Source organism: Symphalangus syndactylus, chromosome 7 (assembly GCF_028878055.3).
Source record: "Symphalangus syndactylus isolate Jambi chromosome 7, NHGRI_mSymSyn1-v2.1_pri, whole genome shotgun sequence".
Taxonomy (NCBI): Eukaryota; Metazoa; Chordata; class Mammalia; order Primates; family Hylobatidae; genus Symphalangus; species Symphalangus syndactylus.
Window position 1 is genome coordinate 30,280,513 of NC_072429.2, and position 22,662 is coordinate 30,303,174.

The following is a 22,662-nucleotide window of genomic DNA, read 5'->3' on the forward strand; positions in this document are numbered from 1 at the left end:
ATGAGATACCATCTCTCTCCAGTTAGGAGTATTATCAAATAGACAAAAGATAACAAGTATTGATGAGGATGTAAAAAAAAAAAAAAGGGAATCCTTAACATGGTTAGTGGGAATATAAATAAGTATAACTATTACAGAAAACAGTAAGGAGGCTCTACAAATAATTAAAATAGAACTACCACATGATCCAGCAATTCTACTACAGGATATATACCCAAAGTAAATGAAGTCAATACATCAAAGAGATGTCTTAAGTTCCACGTTTACTGCAGTACTAGTCACAATAGCCGAGACTTGGAATCAACCGACATGGCCAACAAGAAATACATAAAAAAGAATGCATAAAGAAAATGTGTTATGTGTACACAACGGAATACTATTCAGCCATAAAAAGAATAATATTCTGTCATTTGGGACAAAATGGGCAAACCTGGAGGACATTTTGCTAAGTAAAACTACCAGACATACAAAGAAAAATACCACAGGATCTCACTCATATGTGGAATTTTTAAAAAGTTGATTTCATATTAAACAGAAGTTGAGAATAGAAAGGTGGTTACCATAAATTGAGAGGGGATGGAGGAGAAAAGGATGCGGAGTTTGGTTAATGGGTAAAAGTTGCATTTAGAAAGGAGAAATAAGTTCTGGTGTTCTACTGTGCAGGAGGGTGACTACAGTTAACAGTAAGTTACTGTATATTATAAAATAGCTACAAGACAGGTTTTTGAATGTTGTCATCAAAAAGAAATGATAAATGCACAAGGTGTTGAATATGCCAACTACCTTAGTTTCATCATTATGTGATGGAGATGTATCAAAAAATCAAATTGTATGTTTGCCTGTAATGTGTCGATTGAAAAAAAATCCTCCACCAACACCAGTTAGCATGTACTGAATGCTTACTGTGTTCCACACACTGTACTATTAACTCTACACACACTGTGTAGTTCAGTTCTCCCAACAGCATGGAGCACCAGACATTATGACCCTATGTCACAGAGTTATAAGAGGATCCCTAGAATGATGAAGCAACACACCCAAAGCACTAGATGACAACAGAAACCAGGATATATAGTTAGCTACAAAACCTGTGTTTTTAATTACTCAACTGCATGGCTCTCGGTCATTATCCTAAAAACTGAATGGGTGGGTGTAGTTATCCAGAGAAAAATTTTTAAAATTGTTCTGAATCCACAAGTAAAGCTACTACATGTAAGAGACATTATGTTTTTAGGCCGGGCGCGGTGGCTCACGCTTGTAATCCCAGTACTTTGGGAGGCCGAGGCGGGCGGATCACGAGGTCAGGAGATCGAGACCACTGTGAAACCCCGTCTCTACTAAAAATACAAAAAAAATTAGCCGGGCGTGGTGGCGGGCGCCTGTAGTCCCAGCTACTCGGAGAGGCTGAGGCAGGAGAATGGCGTGAACCCAGGAGGCAGAGCTTGCAGTGAGCCGGGATTGCGCCACTGCACTCCAGCCTGGGCGACAGAGCGAGACTCCGTCTCAAAAAAAAAAAAAAAAAAAAAAAAAAAAAGAGACATTATGTTTTTAGGTCTCTACTGCTTATTTCTACTCAACTTGCTATCAACTTAAATAATTGACTTTTTACATAGCATTTACTTATATTTCTTATTATATTCATTCATTCTTCCTTCCATTTGTTTTTTTTTTCTTTTTCTATACCAATGGAAACTAAAGCTTAGAGAGAAAACATACTTGAATATGGTCACTCAGGTCCTAAGTGGTCCTGATAAGGATAAAACCCAGCTATGTTAGTTTGCTACCATGAAATGTGCAACCAGATTCAAACCTCCCAAGAGTTTATACAGTCTAACGACTCAAAAAGACAAACTTCTCATCATGCTGAAAATGAAACTGCTTAGACTTGTCATTCCACACCATATGGCTGAATCCCAGATGACAAGAAGCTCATTTCTGCAACACACTGGGCTCATTTCACTGAGTAGGTTGATGCAAGATCTGTGGGGTGGTCATTTCCAAGTCTTTTTAGCACTGATAGCAGCAATGGTATTTATTTTGATGCTTCCTTTCTATATTTCACATAAAAAAATCAAATGTTCCTAATGATGAAGAGAGACAGATTTTATCCTACATTATGCTCTAAATGAAATATCACAAACATAGCTGCAAACAACAACGAAAATACCCACCTGCTTTGAAGTGACCAAAAACTACAATCATTTCCCAGTCTTCAGTCTAAGTGAATGTGGGGGTAGGGTAGGGTGGAGGTTAAGTTCTGAAGTGATACCATCACAGAGTTTTGGATGTTAAGATTAAGCCAAAGTGTTTGGACGTTTAAAATTATCCTGTGCCATTGCAAAGTCAGATTTTAAAGTGGTGAAGTGACTCATGATGCACCAAGGAATTAACAGGAAGTGCCAAATTCACTTGCATAGAATGATCTGGGTGTGAGATGACACCACTTTTTCCCCCAGGCATTTTTGTTTTACAGCTGGTACAGCAAAGTATTTTTTATTTTTTTGAGATGGAGTCTCACTATATTGCCCAGGCTGGAGTGCAGTGGCATGATCTTGGCTCACTGCAACCTCCGCCACCTGGGTTCAAGCAATTCTCCTACCTCAGCCTCCCCAGTAGCTGGGATTACAGCTGTGTGCTACCAAACCTGGCTAATTTTTATATTTTTGGTAGAGACGGGGTTTCACCATGTTGGTCAGGCTGGTCTTGAAATCCTGACCTCATGATCCACCTGCATAGGGCTCCCAAAGTGCTGGGATTACAGATGTGAGCCACTGTGCCCGGCCCAAAGTGCTCCTAAACATGAGGATAGCTCAAAGTCTCTGGGTTTCCCTCCACACCAGCCAAGAATTAAAATAGAAAATGCCATTTCTACAAAAAGAGAAAAGCATAAATTGTGAAAATAGGAAAAGTCTTAGGAACATATTTCCGTGTAGTGAAGTGCACTGAGGCTGGAGTCTATAGGCAGGGATTTGAACATGGGCCCTACCACTTACTGGCACTTGATCTTGGGCAATGTTCCCCTTCTGAAAATGAGACCAAATAGAGGCGGCAGCAAGTATAGGGCTTTAAGGTAAAGCCCTCTATGTCCAACATGCCTGGTTGGGAATTGTAGCTGTCAGCCATGCTTTGGTTCACTTTTCCCTATGGCTCAGCTCAATTGTGTCAACTGTAAAACAGGGGTGATAAAAATGGTGCCTACCCCACAAGGTGTTTCTGAGGTGTAAATATAATACTGCATATCAAGCATAGTACCTAAATCATAGCAAGTAATCAATAGGCTTTTTATAAAAAGAGTATCTACATAAGGGGTTTTAAAAAATAAGTTATAAGTGGTCCCTAGAGGACACAGAGGGCGAAAAGAATCAAACTATACTAAGACTCCAATGTCTCAAGTTTCCCCTTTCAAATCCTCATTGACATGGTTTGGCTGTGTCTCTGCTCAAATGTGATCTTGAATTATAGCAACCATAGTCCCCACGTGACATGGAAAGAACCCAGTTGGAGGTAATTGAATTATAGGGGTGGGTTTTTCCTGTGCTGTTCTTGTGATTGTGAATAAGTCTCATGAGATCTGGTGATTTCATAAAGGGCAGTTCACCTGCATGTGCTCTCTTGCCTGCCTCCATATAAAATGCGTCTTTGTTCTTCCTTTGCTTTCTCCATGATTGTGAGGCCTCTCCAGCCATTTGGAACTGTGAGTCCATTAAACCTCTTTTTCTTTATAAATTAGCCAGTCTAGGGTATGTCTTTATTAGCAGAGTAAGAACAGACTAATACACTCGCCTACAACCCAGAGAAATCTTGGTCTTTCATCTATTTTATTTATTGGGACTATGTATGAAATTTTATTTTTAAAAGCTTCAGTTACTGGAAAATATTGTATAAAAATGTCTTCTCTAGGTAACTCTAGTTTTACAGACATAAAAAAGCAAGGCCCTGAAAGAAAAAGGGAGTTGTTTCAGATCATGCCACAGGTAAACCACTGACCAGGGATTAGACTGCACCTGGCTTTATCATCTCTGCACCCTGCATTTTTGCCTCCATTAAGCCCCATAAGGATGGTCACTTCCATCTTTTGACTATGCTGAGCTCATGATGGCCAGGATGAGACTGGGACAGGAGAGTATAATGGGGACAGTAAGAGTGTTAAGAAAGTCAGGGGCAAATACAAGTGGGAGAGTCGGGGGTGAGGTGATGGAATATATGTGCATACATGTACATATGCGTGCATTTGACCATGATAGGCATTCAAGATCCACTGAATTTGAGAGATCCGGAATTCAAGGAAGATGCCAGGTTGGAGATGAAGCTCTAAAAGTGATCCAGAAAGGAAATCAGACATGTATGTGTACTGAGAGAGGAAGAGAGAAATAGACCAGACAAGCTGACTGTGGGAGGAGGTAAAGACCAAGAAAAAATACAGGAGTAATGGAGATAAAGAAGATGCAAAGTGCAAATAATAATGCAGAGATAAATATAATTTCAAGTAGAAGTACCTTATAATAATACTAATAATTTAAGATAATAACACCTAGCACTTATTGGACACTTAGTATTTTAGCCAACTCAGTACTTTACATAGATGATTTCATTCAATCTTTTTAGCAGTCTCAGAAGATAGATACTTCTATTATACCAATTTTATAAACAAGTAAGCAAGCAGGCACAGAGAGATTAGATACTTTGCTTAAGGTTACACAGCTAGTAAATGATAGAAATTGGGTTAAAAACAGGTTACTTCTAGTGCCTGAGATTTTAATCACTATGCTACAGTGAATCTCAGGGAGCTAAAGAAGGAAAGGTAGCATTAGCATTAATAGTAATAGTAGTATAAGTAGTAACAGCAGCAGCAGCAGCACCTACTGTTGACTGAGCACTATTTTGTGCTAGGGGCTGTGATAAGTGGATGTAACGGATTCTCATTTAACCTTAGGGACAACTCAAGATGGGAGATGTTCTTAGCCTTATTGCGCAGAAAAGGAAACTGGCTCAGTGATATCAGCAAGTTGCCCAAAGTCACAAAACTAGTGGGTGACAGCAGGAATTAAAAGCCAGGTCAGCTCGAGTTCTAGGATCCTTAAATCACCATGCTAGATCATTTCAGCATACAGCCATAAAAGATTCATTTGCTATGTGCTCAGATTCAATAATTCCAACAGTGGGATCATAGAAATTTCTGCAAATATTTTTAATAATGAATTCTCAGTGTTTTCACCAGAGCTTCTAATTCAGTAAATCAGAGTTGGAACTATGAACCTAAACCCTTCCAAAGTTTCCTAGATGATTCTTCAGCTGCAACCAGGTTTAGGAATCACTGCATCATGTATGCAAGTCTGGAATGCGTCAAGTACGACTGCCAGTCTGTGAGTACAGGATGTGCTAAATGAGACTTCTTTGGATGAGCACTCATTCTCACACAAAGTTCAGTGTTGAAAGATGTGCCAAAAAGACTTGACAGCTTGAGAAATTTCCACTAGGGGACCAGACTCAGGGAGGTTCAACTGCCTTGCTTTAAAAGAATCCAGGAAACTGGCCTAAATCACTCTTCTAGACACCATTTGTCTTAGTCAGTTCAGGCTGCTGTAACAAAGTACCATAGCCTAGGTGGCTTATAAACAACAGAAATTGATTTCTCACAGTTCTGGAGGCTGGAAGTCTGAGATCAGATACCAGCCTGGTCAGGTTCTCGTGAGGCTCCTATTCCAGGTTGCAGACTGCTGACTTCTTGTACCCTCTCATGTCAGAGAGGGATCTCTGGTCTTTTCATCCCCTTGGAAGGACACTAATCCCATTCATGAGGGCTCCACCCTCATGACTTAAGTACCCCTCAAGGCTCCACCTCCTAATACCATTATCTTGGGAGTTAGGATTTCGACATACGAATTTCGGGAGGACACATCCTGTTCATAACACCATTTTGCTTCTCCTCTAAAATGTACACAGTAGCATCAAACAAGTTAAATGATTCAAGTTTCCTTACCTAAAACTCGTAATCTTTCAGCTCCTACTACCACTTCATTATCATCTGCAGAGAAGAGCAATTTTCCAGAAACAGTTTTTACCTCAAATTTTTTACCATAAGCTTCTACGGCTTTTGGACCTGAGAGATATAGAGAGATAGAGAGGAGAGAGGAGAGAGAGAAAGAAAAAACACCATTAGTCTCATCGCTTTGACTACAAAAAGCTTTTCATAGAACACACATATCTAACAAGATTGTATGAGACTTCATTGTTCAGTGGACTGGTTTTCAAAAGCTGACCATGAAAATCAGTCTCATGACTTTAGCCAGGTCTCGTCAATTACTTTTAATAATATGTTCTTGGGCTATAATTTTGAAGACCAGCAAGCCCTTCCTCCAAACTAATCCTTGACTGTGATTTCCCTCAGCTAACCACCAAATTGCTGTCAAATAGTTGTGGATTTTTGCTTGCATTTATCAAGGCACCAGAGGCTCAACACTTCTTGAGGCAATCACGTATCTTTGGCTCTCCCTAATTATCAGAAAGAACTTTTGAAAATTCGGCTGAAATGTGTTTAACTTTGTACCCTTAACCCACTGGCTGCATTTGACACCAAGAGAAATCTATTTCCTTAGTATATAGATCATTTCATAGTAGAAATGGTTATTGTAATTAATTGCCTTAGAAGTTGTTCAATCTTTTATATTAGGATTTTGTTCAGTGAAAACTAAATTTAGATGGTTTATCAGATGGCAACAGATGCTGTTCTTGAATGTGGAGCTGTAATACTGCACAAGGAAATCAAGCCCCTGATTCCATAGCATGTATATTCTGATGGAGACACACCAATATACATTTAAAACTTTATTATTAAACCAGAAAACTGCAGGAAGATTTAGGTACTATGGAAAAAGTAAAACAGGCTGATGAGTTAGAATTTCTAAAAGAAGAAGGCATTCCAATCTATCTGAGCTGGATCTACTGGATCTACCTGAATACTTGAATTTCATGGGGTTCTCAAAAGCTGGTCTACAGAAATACACAGGAATAATCCAGGAGTATAATCGTTCTCACTGAACCTAGCTCAGATGGAAAGAAATTCATCTTTTCATCTAGAAGTCCTTACAGAAAAAAATTTGAGGGTAGAGTCTAGAAATCTTGTACTTTTTCCAAAACTGTTCAGAAGATTCTGACATGGAATTGTTTTCTTTCTGGTATTTTTCAAAAGAGTGTCACTTAATAATAAATAGCAATGAGAGAGTCCCCAGTGCCTTCCAGCCAAAGACCACTAGGAACACATCTGCTGTTGAACAAATTGGGTTTATTACTCATTGCAGTGAGGGACAACACACACCATAAGGAAAACCATAGGGCATCTCAGAAAGAAGCCATGAGAAAGGACTTATCAGAGGATGTGATCTTATATTAGGTTATTTTGGGGAACGTTTAAGGAAATAAGGCTCTACCCTGGATTAAATACTATCAGGAAATGGGAGTAAATCCTATCTAGAAGAAAGACAGACCAGGGAAATGCTAAAAATGTGGTGAATAAAGAAACAGTCACTCTTATTAGCTAGGATAGGGGGATGTTTGGTCTTTTTTGTGGTCTGGACAATGTTGATAGTTTTGCTATGTACACACATGACCAGAGTTGTGTTTGTGTGTTTGTGTTGTTTTGTCTTGATCCATCATGGCCACTGAACAGCCTTGTCTGGTGCACGTGTTCTGAAAAATTACATTGAAGCAGGAGAATGCTAAGGCCGGGCTGATAGTGCCAACTAGCCACTGGGTATCTGGGGTGGCTTTTCTCTTTGTCAAGACTGTCAGACTAGGAACCAGAAGACATGAATTATTTCCCAACTCATTCTGTGGTAATGTGATTTGAGGCAAATCATTTGATCTTTCTGAACCTCAGTTTCTGCATCTATAACATTGGACTATAACTGCCTACTGTATCTTCGTTATAGAAAGTTTGAAAGGATCAAATGACATTGTGTTTATAAAAAGAAATCTTTGTCCAACACAAAGAAGGACATTGGAAAGGCTCCCTGATGAGTAGGAGATTGAAATAGCAGAGATAGGACAGCACTTCCAAGCATCATGGAACCTGGAAGTCATCTTATCTGACCACTTTGATGCTGCAGATGAGGAGAACAAATGGTGGCAAGGCAGAGGGCTCTCGCAAGGTTAGAGACAATGGCAGGTCTGGGTCTGGAATGGAGCTCTAAGAATTATTCCACAGAAGGAAAGGGGCATTTATTTGTCTAGGAAGGAGAAGGGGGCTGGGGCCAGCACATCTGGAACAGCCAGGAAATGAGCTCTGTGAAGATAAGGAGAAATAGAAAACTGGAGACAAGGGCCAGAAGGAAATCTTGAAAGAGCTGAGATGTCCAATGAGGGATTTGGCTTCAGGTTTTCTGCAAAGGCTAAGATGCAGCTATCTTCTTGATGGTATCAAAACCTTGAATATAATCTATATGATATTGTCAATGCTTTAGGGTTATTACTTTATTTTTGTGAGGAGGGAGATTGAGAATGGGAAGGTAATAAAGTACTAATGAATGAATGAATGACCTCAGGTTGGGCACAGGGCGAGCAGAGTTTGCCCATTTTTGTTCCATTCATATAAAAAAGCAGTTGTATAACTTGGGGACACACATGCTTGAACTTCTCCTCTGTGGACCTGGGCAATATCATCAACCTGCTCCCTGAGGAGTTAAGGACACCTTCCTGTGTTACTTCGAACTCATGAACAGCTGTGAGACGTACAGAAGCAGATACTAAAGGACTATAGCAGTATAGAAAGTATGCTTCAGCAATCAGAGAACACAAAGTACAATTAAGTTATCTTGCTTTTCAGGGCTTCACAGAACATAAAGTGGAATTTACCAAGAGCCACAACCATTTGGGTATCTAAAGCTCAGTAATTGGTAGTTTTAGCCAAAACCCCACAGAGCAACTGTTGGCTCAGTGGTGCAGACGGCTTGTGCTTTGTTGATTTCACCTGGGGCTGCCAAATTCCCTGGACACGGCTAGAATCCTTAAAAATGACTCTAGAGACAAATGCAAATAGAGCTGGAGACAGCTCAGGAGGTCACATGTTGAACTCATTGTTCCTCTCCGGGAAGAAAAAAACCACTATTCCTAATGTGAAACTAATCTTGAGTTAATCCCCCTCTGTGTAGTCTATATGTGGAGTGCCTCCTTAATTAATCTCCTAAACAGGGAGGAGAACTGGAGCCCCATCAAAATGCATCAACCGTCTCCATGAATCTGGGAGGTGCAAAGGCCTTGTGGCCTTCAAGCCTAATTTCTCTTCCCAACTCTCTTAATACTAGAACCCTTCCCCACTCCCTCATGATGCTGTCCAAAGCATCTCCACTGCTTTCCTCCATGTAGGTAGGAGGGTTCCCCATTCAGACCCACCACTTAGATACTAAATCAGCAGCCTGCCTTATGGTCAAATAGGCATTCGTGATCTAATTTGAGAACTTAACTATTATGTGAAGCATTTTTTACTGTGAAAAGACTTCCTGGACATCTAACATTAGAATTCCTAATGGATTTTTGAGACATTCCTTAGGTAAACAGAATTCTTTATTCCTCAGGATTGCCTTTGTAGACCTCACTGCTTAGAAGACAGGAGTGATGTTTTCCAATAAGTACAGCACCCAGCACAACAGACATTAGAAGGTATTGTCTGCTGGGACGGCTGGGTGCTTTTCCCCTGTGTGCATTAATGTAATGTAAAAGGAAAGTATTGAAGGAAAACTTTTAAGGGTGTATTGTTGCTTGTGTGCATGTGTGTCTGTGTGTGTGTTTAGAATGATGTTTTAAACATATCTAATATCTTCTCTACAATTCATCACAGGGAGACAGAAAACAAATATCAAATACCACTGGAGGGATAGAGTCAAGAATAGTGACACAGGAGGAGGGAGAAGGAGGAAGAAACAAGGGAAGAGAGGCAGAAGAAGAGAGACGAGAGAAGGGGAAGGAGAGGGATAAAGGGGTGGGAGGAGAGAGGGGAAGGAATAGGGAGAGAAGCACTGAAGGGGAGGAGAAAAGGGGTGTCAGAAGAGTAGGGAGAGAAGGGAGAGGAAGAGTTGGGGGAAAAAAAGAGACTGACTCACTCTTTTGCTGAATAATAGTCATTTGGGCAGTTCCAGCTTTATCAAAACAAAATCTCAAGTAAACCAAATCTCCCACTACAAATAAATGGGAAATGATCAACAGGCTAAATAAGTTCCTTTTGAATGCGAAAATCTGGGAGCTGCAGGTTGGATTTATTACCCTCCTGGAGGCAATTTTCACACATGCTGCTTAAATCATTGCTTACTGAAGCTGTTTATTTAATTATTTAGCATTGTGACTGCAGGCCAGATGTTATATAAGCAAGGCGGAAGATCCAGTCACACGCTGAAACAACATGTTTATGGATTATGGGCTCTGCCAGGCAGCAGTTCCTTCAATCCCTGAGTTTCTTGATTGGCAGATGGTCCAAGTCACCCACTGGCTATGAATCTCTAGACATCCGCATGCAGCACTCCAGGGGCAGAGTGGGAGTGAGGCTCCCTCCCCAGGAGTGAAGACTATGGGCACAAAGGTACCTGTCTCCCTATGGCTTATTAGTGGGTTCCAGATATTTTATTCACAGTAACAGTAATGTTTCAAGGCATTTGGGTAACTGGCTTCTCAAAATGCCCATCTGTATACTTTACTCTTAGCCCTGAAGCCAAACAAATGGCATTTTCTGTCTGTAAGTATAACAATGCCATTCACACATACATTCCTTTTCCCTTCCACCGTGGGGGTGCATAATGCCTCCCTGTTCACTGCTTACAGAGTGGGCATTGATTGTGCTGCTCAACATGTTACCAAATCACGAGGTCCATGTTTATCATTATAATCATTATTGTGAATAACCAGTCCTTGTTTAGATTTCAGGAATTTGTAGTTTAAAACACAGTGGGTGCTTTCCACAGCTGTTAGGCGCAGATCTGCCATATTAAAAGGAATTACACACAAACATATACGGTAAAGATATATCCACATCGTGCAATTGAGTTCAGTTCCAAGTCAGTACGTACAGCAAATATGGCATGGGTTCAAACTATAGTTAAAAATCCCTTTCACAGCCCATAAAGTATGATCCCTGGCTTTATAGATACCGTGTTCTTCTCTCAACCAATCCAACACAGCCTGTTTTTCCTCCAGCACTGGAGCAAGAAGCTTTTCTTTGGTTGAGCACCAGATGAAGCAGCTGGCTTATATTTAGGGGCCATGTTCCATGAAAATCTGCTTAGAAAAAAAGCCTTTTTTTCTTACCCCACTAAGTAGGTATCATTAGATTTCATAAGTTTAATATGTGTACGGATGGGATTCTACACTCTAGTAGAATCACGGAACACATGCTACATTCTCTTTCTCAACAATGTGTTAGCACACTTTATTTTCAGGTTCATATGGTGTTTCCTTTGACCATTAATTCTGTTTTCTGAGTGCCTAGCATGGGCTAGGCACTGCTAAGTTCTCCCTTTTCTTACCTGTTATAAGCTGAGTTAGCACTTTAGTCTGGTCATTGAGAATGTTCACTGTAACATTTCTGGCAGACTTGAAGTACAGGGCATTACCCTGCAATAAGAAAATAAGAGAAACACATGAAAATGATAGATTTCTAAACAAAAAGAACTGTCATTACAACCCTCCAAGGGGCTGAAATGGCTTTAGCCAAGTTCCAATCAACGTGTCTTTACTCAAAAACTCCAAATGTTTAAATATCCCTATGTACATGATAATTAACTAGCATCTATCTAAAACAGATTTCTTCCAAAGAAATGCACACATACACACACACACACACACACACACACACACACACTCACACAATATAGATTCCCCCAGAACACACACACATTATTATGGTTGAATCAGAGACAATTAAGACACAAAGCCCATTAGAGCTTACTGAAAATATTAGTCTTGGTACACAGAATGATCAGACATGAATGATAATCTCCTAATGTCACCCTTTCTTCAAAAGGGCCATGCAGAGTCCTTATAGAAGAGCAGGAAGGTTCTGTAAAATACCCAAGATCTGCCCCTCAGGCATACCCACCAACTATAAGAATCCTGGCCGGGCGCGGTGGCTCACGCCTGTAATCCCAGCACTTTGGGAGGCCGAGGCGGGCGGATCACGAGGTCAGGAGATCGAGACCATCCTGGCTAACACAGTGAAACCCTGTCTCTACTAAAAATACAAAAAAAAAATTAGCCGGGCGAGGTGGCGGGCGCCTGTAGTCCCAGCTACGCAGGAGGCTGAGGCAGGAGAATGGCGTGAACCCCGGGGGGCGGAGCTTGCAGTGAGCCGAGATTGCGCCACTGCACTCCAGCCTGGGTGAAAGAGCGAGACTCCGTCTCAAAAAAAAAAAAAAAAAAAAAGAACCCTTTGTAGAGATGTTTGCAATGCATGTATACAAAACCCAGGAGATGTGATGTCCCCAGGTATGCCTCTGCTTCCGTTTTCTTCCTTTTCTTGTCTCCAGATTCCTTTTCCTCTAGGCCGTCTGTGCCTGTATCTACTCTGCCCTTTATCTAAAGGGCTCCCCGACTTTTTCACACAGTGGTATACATTTCTGGGCATGACTCAGAATAGGGCTTGGTACACTTTTTATTGAAAGTCCTGAGACTGAGTATTTTAGGCTTCATGGGATGTATGTCCCTGTTGTAACTATTCAACTCTACTGTTTTGGTGTAAAACTTGCCTTAGGCCATACGTAAACAAAGAGGGTATGATTTTATTTCATTGAATATTATCCATGGAAAATGACATCTAAATTTCATAAAATTTCAGTTTTATATTTAAAATTTAATATAATCTGAATATGCCATGAGATATTCTTTTTGTGTTTTGTCTCCCCCTCCCATCACTTAAAAACATGAAAACCATTCTTAGATCACTGGTGATACAAGAAGAGGCAGAGGGTTGAATGTAGCTGAAAGGCCACTGCGTGCCAACCCTTGGTTTAGAAGTTGTCATTTTCTTAGAGTAAACTAAAGCCATAAATTAAAGGATGAATCCCTGACACAGAACATGGGAAAAGGAATCTGGTAGCCATTCCTGCCTTTTGGAACCTTTGTCACTATATGGTATATACCTGCCTGAAAATTCAATAATAGCTCAATGTGTTGAGCCCCAAATACATAAAAATCATTGTCCTACAAGTTGTGAGCAAGCAGAAGACAGGCAAAGCTCAGTCTTTACCTTCTAAGTCTTATATTCTAATGGAGACCAGGAGATGGTCACAAATATGCTAGCCAGAGAATAGCAAGAGTGATTTCGGAGCTACGAGATGCTTGGGGGACTTTCCTGAAGGGTGAGATTATTCTCAGCTTGGGGCTGTGGAGTGGGAAGCAAAGAAGAATTCCTGAAGGAACGAACACTTGGGCTAAGCCTTGAAAAGAATAGATACAATTTCATCAAGTTGAAATAAAAAAAGAAGGTCATGGAGATAAGAAAATTGTGGGCTGTCTAATGTCTTTTTCCTTCTAAAACTGGTGGGGATGCAGACTGGACTGGCCAGCCCAGTCCAGTCACCTGCACATGGCAGAATGGCAGCCAACACCCATCCCCAGGTGGCTTTCAAAAGTGGAGGAAAGGGGAGAGAATGTGATATCACTTCAATCAAGATTTATGCTCTCCTGGTATGAAAGGTGCAGATTTTGATATTTGTATTTGATAGCAACCATATCATCACAGCCTGTTTTGATGTGATGTGGCCGACAGAAGTTACCTACCTTAATAATCCTACAGTGTAGTATATTTTCCTTGCTCTCTGAAGAGCTAACAATCTGATCTGGGAATTCAGATACATAGCGAAAACCACGAGACAGCACATAACAACTCCCACATTCAGGAAAGGCTTTGAACTCTCAGCGTGGCTGGAATCCTGAGGGGAGACTTGCCAGAGGAAAACTTGGCTTATTTTCACCTTTCCTCCTAACAAAAGGGCAGGCTGGTTACAGCAGCACTGTTTCTATCTAACTCTAACTTAGGTAACAAGTTAGACTGACCTTGTAAAGTAAAGGTTCAGAGTGTGAGCTCTGGAGTCAAACAATTTAGGCTTTATAACAACTCCACTTCTATGGTAACTGTGTAGCCTTGGGTAAATCATTTCTCTTTTAGTTTCAGTTTAGTTTCTGCATCTGTGAAATGAAGTTAAAGGCTACATAATGATGTTGAAAAAAAGACCCCCCAAAATAAAGAAAAATATGTGGAAAGTACCTGCAGTGACTCTAGAAACACTTTAAAACTATAAACAAACAAACAAAAGCTACATGAGGAGAGCTCCTTAGAGAAATGGCTGACACAAGAAATCCTCGACAGGAGGCTGCAGCATCTTTTAATGCCAGAAAGCAAGTGTTTAAAAAACAAGAAACCAAAAACCTTATAATCATAGGGGTATGTCAAAGTGACACAGAAGGCAATTGAAAGAGCTCTCAACAGCTAAAGCTGAAAGCATTTGAGGAACAAAACAAATAATGCAGTACTGTATTGTAACCCAGAGCATAAAATAAATATCCATGAGTCTATACAAATATAAATGAACAGATAAATGAGGTTGAATAATCAAATCTACCCAGACGGAGGAATTCCAAAAAATCTATATAGATTAAATCCTCACTCCTTAATGGTGACTTGTGTCTAGTATCTTCATTTCAAAGAGCACCATACAGGAAGGGGAAATAAAAGAGTAATTTTACAGTTGAGATATCTGACCAACACTACCTCAGCCAGCTGACCAAAATCAACATCAAGACTGGTATATCATGTTGATAGCATGCACCCTTGATATGATAAAAAGACAATGGCACTGCCTCTGTGGTCTTCCTCCTCAACATCCATAATCCCCATCTAAACATGAAGAAATAGCAAATATCAATTGACGGCCATTTTACAAAATACCTTACCAGTACCCTTCAAAACTGTCGAGGTCATCAAAACCATAGAAAATCTGAGACACTATCACAGCCAAGAGTGTAGGGAGATATGAGAGCTATATATAAGGTGGTTTCCGGGATAGAATCCTTGGACGCAAAAAGGATATTACTTAAAATAAAAAAAGTAATCGAAATAAAGGGTGGACTTTAGTTAATAATAAAGTATCTTTATTGGTTCATTAATTGTGACAAAATTTACCTACTAATGTTAGATGTTAATAGGAAAGCCTGAGTTTGGGATGTATAGAAACACCCTTGTACTTGCTTCACAGTTTTATGGTACATAAAAAACTAGGATAAAATACCAAGTTTTTAATATATATAATTGAAAGCTGTATTAGGCTGCAAAATTCTAAGATCTTGAGTTTCAGGAAGAGACTTTGGAAAGGCCCCCATCTTTGAGTAGGCAGGGAGCTTGATACACTGTGGACAAATGATTTCACTTTTGATCACATTAGAAAGTTCTCCCTTATACCGAGACAAAATATATTTCCATGAGATTTTGCCTTTGGAAATACTAAAGGAATACTCCATGGGTCCTCTCACAGCAAGTTCTTTACCTGGGGCTCTCTCTGCACAACCACTCTTCTGGAAGGCTCACAACACTGGGTAGTCAGAACATAGTGACTTCTCCACAGTCATCACAATGCATTGGTTGCAGTGATCTATGTTTACTAAAATAACAGTAACTTTGAATATCACCTGGAAAAATCTGGCTTCTACAAAGTGAGATTTGTCATTAAAATCATTTTCAAAGGATAGTTTGTAAGTTTTTCTTCAGCAAGCATCACATATCTCTATTATTAACATTATTTTCAATAGGATGCTTTGTCTCTGAATTGATCCTTTTAAAAGCATAACAAGTTACTGAAAAACAATAATATAGTACAGTTATTTTTATTTTCTTGGAGTCTATTTTTATAAATATGCTTGGGTAGATTTCTATTGTTTTGAAATTTTTTTTCCAGTCATGAATAATGAAGCTACACTGTGAAGCTCTTTCTCAAAATAAGCTGGGAAACAGTCCAGTTTTCCCATTGTAGCATTCCTATTCAGCTACTCTCTGCACTGTGCCCAAATTTGGGAGCATTTTGGTCTCTCTCAATACTTCACGAAGTTTAGCTGTTTCGTCTCAATGATTCCTTTGAGGGGTCATGTTCATCTGTCACCACTGCAAGGGGACTGCCAGCTTTTCTAGTGCCCCACGTATTCCTGGCACCCATTAGGCTTTCAATAAATATTTGCTGAATAACTCAATGCTCAGATCAAATTAAGAGTCAACACAGAGTGAGAATTGTCAACAAAAGAAATAATTAAATAAAGGTTGACAATAACTGTCAGTTTTCAAAAGGCAAGCCATTAAGCATGAGTGATGTGATAATCTAAACATAGAAAACGCAGTGTGGTGGGAGGAGGCCATATAGATATATAGGCAGCAAATATTTGTTCACTTCCTAATGCAGTGCAAGGAATGGTAGAAGATACAAATTAGACTTGAGATGTTGAGTCTCTAGGTGACAGAAAGAAGCAGCAGCACACATTATTACACAAATTCTTGTGGACATAAAGGTCAAAAGATGCCTGGAATCTGTGCTGGGCATGTAGCACTCATTTGGCATGTGGTAGTGAATGCGCCCTCTTTCAACTGCCCCTTATTAATCCACTGTATTAACATTTTCAACTATCTTCTAAGCATAAAGCACTGTCTTAAGGGCTGAGCTGGTAGCCCTGGTCTGCCGGAGTTTACAAACTACCAGGGGACATAGACACTTAACTGAGTTCTGTAAGTGATCAGATAATTGCAGTCTCAACGTGTGCAGCGAACACAAAGTAGAGGGTGAAATGAGATCATACGCAGTGAGACCTCCTCTAACTCGAGTGGTCAGGAAATGCCTTGTTAGGGGAGAGACATTTTAGCAAAAACATAGACAAGTGTATTTGGCCCTCTGCAAAAAAGAGCTTGGTATATACTTAAGGGACAGAGAGAAAGACCATGTGCTTGGAGTTTGATGCTCAAGGGAGATAGAAAAATTTAACATTGCCCATGCTGTTCTTTGATGAACAGAAATGTTTAATTTTGATGTAAGAAAACATTTGTTTCTACTAATGAATTGTGTCTTGGGATTTCACAAAGAAATCCTTTCCTTTCCTAGTTCATTCTATATATTTTCTTCTATCAACATTTGAGCTTTACTTTTCATATTAAGTCTTTATTCTCTCTGGAGTCTAGTTCAGTATGTAGTTACATAGGAATTCAAATGTAAGGCAGTTTCCCCAAACTATCTACCAATCATTATTTTTTCCCACTATTATGTGGTATCACTTTGGCACATATTAATTCCCAAATATATCTGAGTCTGACTCAGACTTGTAGGCTGTCTTATTGTCTATTTATCTATTCTTGTACCAATGTCATATTATCTTGTTTCTGTGGCTTTGCGGTATGTCCAGATATCTGGTAAGTCTATCTACCCATTCTGCTTTTATACTCCATTTTAAGGGTTTTGAACTTTCTTCAGAAAAGAGAAGTCACTGAAGAGTTTTAAGCAGGAGAAGGTGTGAACTAAACATGATCACTCTGGTTACCTTGTGGCATGTGCTAAAAAGAGGAGTACATGATATGAGAGGCCAGGTGGGAGATTATTGTAGTCATTCAGCTAAGAAACAATAGCAACCTGAACTGGAGTGGAGGTAGGGGAAGACAAGTTACATTTTTAGAACTGGCAGGGGTTGGTAACTGATGGGGCTTGGGAATGAGAAAGGAGGCAGAGTGAGGGATAATCCTTGTGTTGCTTGGCAATTGGAGAGGCAACAGCCATTTACTGAGCTACAGAACAGGAGGTGAGGGAGTGAATATTTGAAGGGAGAGTTTGGTAGATGAGAGGTTTGGGGCTTGAAGGTTCAGCTTTGGAAATGTTAAGTGTGAAATGCCCAGGAGTCTGATGTATTAGGGTACACAGTTGGCATTGCCTTCAATCCTACATCATGTCTTTTAAGTTCCTCTGTGCCTTCCACTGTATACTAAAAGCTCCTTTATAAAAATGTTCATAATTACACTATCTCAGCTGTCAACTCTCACAAAATTCTGTGCATTTCCATGTTGACTTTTTCTGGCAGCCTAAAATTTGCTTTCTGCTCTCTAGACATCATCAGTGGGGATCCTATAAGAGGGCAGACATACTAAAACACAATTGTTAACTTAAAGGTAATATCTCAAGGCAAATCTCTCAAAGTTTGAAGGTTACAAAGAATTCAAAGAAACTTCTCAGGAAGTGAAAAATCAGTGGTTCTCCTACTGTGTGTGTGTGTGTGTGTGTGTGCACGTGCACATGCGTGCTTGCATGCACCTGTGTGCGTCTGTGTGTGTCCAAAGGATAGTGGGGAGACGGGCTTGAATTACACACTTAGATCTAGGAATAAGGAAATCAGAAGGAGACATAAAATTAAGTTTTAATTCTAATTTGCTAATCAAGCTTCCTGAAATGTAGCAAACTGCATAGGAGAAAAAAATACTGACATATTTTCTTTAGGGGTAAGGTCAGATAAGAAGGTTAACTGGGATGCCTTGGCTAAGAATGACTTCCTCAATATCCAACCCAAGAGCCCAAAGCAACAGAGTGTAACCTGAACTCAGCTCTGTGGGAGTGCAGCTGTCACAGAGATTGCTTTTGGGTGTGTAAAGAGGCAGATGTTTTATCCTTACATGGCTGTGGACAGGAATGTTAGAGCTCAATTGGTTGCCCTTTTATGCACCCATCACAGTACCAGGAACTATAACAGAGCAGTACAAAAGGTAGTCTACATCTTTGTTCTGCATTTAGAAAGACAAAATTAACACTCATGTAACAACCTCAAACCCGTATGAGATCAGAGATAGGCTGGGAAGGTGGCACTTGACAATGAACAATGCACTCTTCTGTGTTTCTCAGGTGACAATTTCATCTTCACAACATACAAAACAACATTTCTCCTAACTGCCTGAGCCTTCTTGCTAGTGTTTTCCAGTGTTCTATAAAAAACTTACCCATAATATATAAACAGCCATTCTAAAAAAGTAAATTAAAAAAAAATTGAGCCCCCAGGTCCATTCCAAGATGGCTGAATAGGAACAGCTCTGGTCTGCATCTCCCAGCATGATTGATGCAGAAGAGGGTGATTTCTGCATTTCCAACTGAGGTACCTTGTTCATCTCATTGGGATTGGTTGGACAGTGGGTGCAGCCTATGGAGGGAGAGCTGAAGCAGGGCAGGGAATCGCCTCACCAGGGAAGCACAGGACGTTAGGGGATTTCTCTTTCCTAGCCAAGGGAAGCCATTTCAGATGGTACCTGGAAAAACGTGACACTCCCATCCAAATATTGCACTTTTCCAATGGTCTTAGCAAATGGCACACCAGCAGATTATATCCCATGCCTAGTTCAGCAGGTCCCACACCCATGGAGCCCTGCTCACTGTTAGCGCAGCAGTCTGAGATTGACCTGTGAGGCAGCAGCCTCGCCGGGGGAGGGGCATCCACCATTGCTGAGGCTTGAGTAGGTAAACAAAGTGGCCAGGGAAGCTTGAACTGGGCAGAGCTCAATGCAGCTCAGCCAGACCTGCTGCCTCTGTAGACTCCAACTCAGGGGGCAGGGCATAGCTGAACAAAAGGCAGCAGAAACTTTTGCAGACTTAAACATCCCTGTCTGACAGCTCTGTAGAGAGCAACGGTTCTCCCAGCACAGCGTTTGGGCTTGGAGAGTGGACAGACTGCCTCTTCTAGTGGGACCCTGACCCCCATGAAGCCTATCTGGGAGACATCGCCCAGTAGGGGCCAACTGACACCTCATACAGGCAGATGCTCCTCTGGGATGAAGCTTCCAGAAGAAGGATTAGGCAGCAATATTTGCTGTTCTGCATCATTTGCTGTTCTGCAGCCTCTGCTGATGATACTCAAGCAAACAGGGTCTGGAGTGGACCTCCAGCAAACTCCAAAAGACCTGCAGCTCAGGGACCTGACTGTTAGAAGGAAAACTAACAAACAGAAAAGAATAACATCAACATCAACAAAAAGGACATCCACACCAAAACCCCATCTGAAGGCCACCAACATCAAAGACCAAAGATAGACAAAACCACAAAGATGAGGAGAAACCAGAGCAGAAAAGCTGAAAATTCTAAAAATCAGAGCACTTCTTCTTCTCCAAAGGATAGCAGCTCCTCACCAGCAACAGAACAAAGCGGATGGAGAATGACTTTGACGAGCTGACAGAAGTAGGCTTCAGAAGATTGGTAATAACAAACATCTCTGAGCTATAGGAGGATGTTTGAACCCATCACAAGGAAGCTAAAAACCTTAAAAAAAGATTAGATGAATGGCTAACTAGAAAAAAATAGTGTAGAGAAGAGCTTAAATGACCTGATGGAGCTGAAAACCATGGCACTAGAACTACGTGATGCACGCACAAGCTTCAATAGCTGATTCGATCAAGTAGAAGAAAGGGTTATCAGTGACTGAAGATCAAATTAATGAAATAAGCAAGAAGAGAAGTTTAGAGAAAAAAGAGTAAAGAGAAACGAATAAAGCCTCCAAGAAATATGGGACTATGTGAAAAGACCAAATCTACGTTTCATTGGTGTACCTGAAAGTGATGGGGAGAATGGAACCAAGTTGGAAAGCACTCTTCAGAGTGTTCCCCAACCTAGCAAAGCAGGCCAACATTCGAATTCAGGAAATACAGGCACTCCTCAAGAAGAACAACCCCAAGACACATAATTGTCAGACTCACCAAGGTTGAAATGAGGGAAAAAATGTTAAAGGCAGTCACAGAGAAAGGTCGGGTTACCCACAAAGGGAAGCCCAACAGACTAACAGCGGATCTCTTGGCAGAAACTCTACAAGCCAGAAGAGAGTGGGGGCCAATATTCAGCATTCTTAAAGAAAGGAATTTTCAACCCAGAATTTCATATTCAGCCAAAATAAGCTTCATAAGTGAAGGAGAAATAAAATCCTTTACAGACAAGCAAACACTGAGAGATTTTGTCACCACCAGACCTGCCTTACAAGAGCTCCTGAAGGAAGCACTAAAACTGGAAAGGAACAACCAGTACCAGCCACTGCAAAAACATGCCAAATTGTAAAGACCATCAATGCTAGGAAGAAACTGCATCAACTAAAGGGCAAAATATCCAGCTAAAATCGTAATGACAGGATCAAATTCACACATAAAAATATTAACCTTAAATGTAAATGGGCTAAATGCCCCAATTAAAAGACACAGACTGGCAAATTGGATAAAGAGTCAAGACCCATCTGTGTGCTGTATTCAGGAGACCCATCTCACGTGCACAGACACACACAGGCTCAAAATAAAGGGATGGAGGAAGATCTACCAAGCAAATGGAAAACAAAAAATGGCAGGAGTTGCAATCCTAGTCTCTGATAAAACAGACTTTAAACCAACAAAGAATAAAAGAGACGAAGAAGGCCATTACATAACGGTAAAGGGATCAAGTCAATAAGAAGAGCTAACTATCCTAAATATATATGCACCCAATACAGGAGCACCCAGATTCATAAAGCAAGTCCTTAGAGACCTACAAAGAGAATTAGACTCCCACACAATAATAATGGGAGACTTTAACACCCCACTGTCAATATTAGACAGATCAACAAGACAGAAGGTTAACAACAATATCCAGGAATTGAACTCAGCTCTGCACCAAGTGGACCTAATAGATACCTACAGAACTTGCCACCCCAAATCAACAGAATATACATTCTTCTCAGCACCACATCACACTTATTCCAAAATTGACCACATAGTTGGAAGTAAAGCACTCCTCAGCAAATGTAAAAGAGCAGAAATCAAAACAAACTGTCTCTCAGACCACAGAGCAATCAAATTAGAACTCAGCATTAAGAAACACACTCAAAACCACTCAACTACATGGAAACTGAACAACCTGCTCCTGAATGACTACTGGGTACATAACAAAATGAAGGCAGAAATAAGGATGTTCTTTGATACCAATGAGAACAAAGACACAACATACCAGAATCTCTGGGACACATTCAAAGCAGTGTGTAGAGGGAAATTTATAGCACTAAATGCCCTCAAGAGAAAGCAGGAAAGATCTAAAATTGACACCCTAACACCACAATGAAAAGAACTAGAGAAGAGCAAACACATTCAAAAGTTAGCAGAAGGCAAAAAATAACTAAGATCAGAGCAGAACTGAAGGAGATAGAGACACAAAAAAACCTTTCAAAAGAATCAATAATCCAGGAGCTGGTTTTTTGAAAAGATCAACAAAATTGATAGACCACTAGCAAGTCTAATACAGAAGAAAAGAGAGAAGAATCAAATAGATGCAATAAAACATGATAATGGGGATATCACCACTGATCCCACAGAAATACAAACTACCATCAGAGAATACTATAAACACCTCTACACAAATAAACCAGAAAATCTAGAAGAAATGGATAAATTCCTGGGCACATACAACCTCTCAAGACTAAACCAGGAAGAAATTGAATCTCTGAATAGACCAATAACAGGCTCTGAAATTGAGGTAATAATTAATAGCCTACCAACCAAAAGAAGTCCAGGACCAGATGGATTCACAGCTGAATTCTTCCAGAGGTACAAAGAGGAGCTGGTACCATTCCTTCTGAAACTATTCCAATCAATAGAAAAAGAGGGAATCCTCCCTAACTCAT

At 40.3% G+C, this 22,662-nt stretch overlaps 1 protein-coding gene across 3 annotated transcripts in view; it reads right to left on the bottom strand.

Annotated features, from left to right (window-relative positions):
* The window catches only part of SGCD (sarcoglycan delta), a 434,648-nt gene that overhangs the window by 154,470 nt on the left and 257,516 nt on the right, over positions 1 to 22,662 (bottom strand). For all 3 annotated transcript variants that reach the window (XM_055285497.1, XM_063642674.1, XM_063642675.1), the window contains 2 exons: positions 11,508 to 11,595; positions 5,981 to 6,100 (listed from right to left, as the gene is read on the bottom strand). In XM_055285497.1, the coding sequence (XP_055141472.1) occupies positions 5,981 to 6,100; positions 11,508 to 11,595 (208 nt within the window). The remainder of the gene's footprint in view (positions 1 to 5,980; positions 6,101 to 11,507; positions 11,596 to 22,662) is intronic.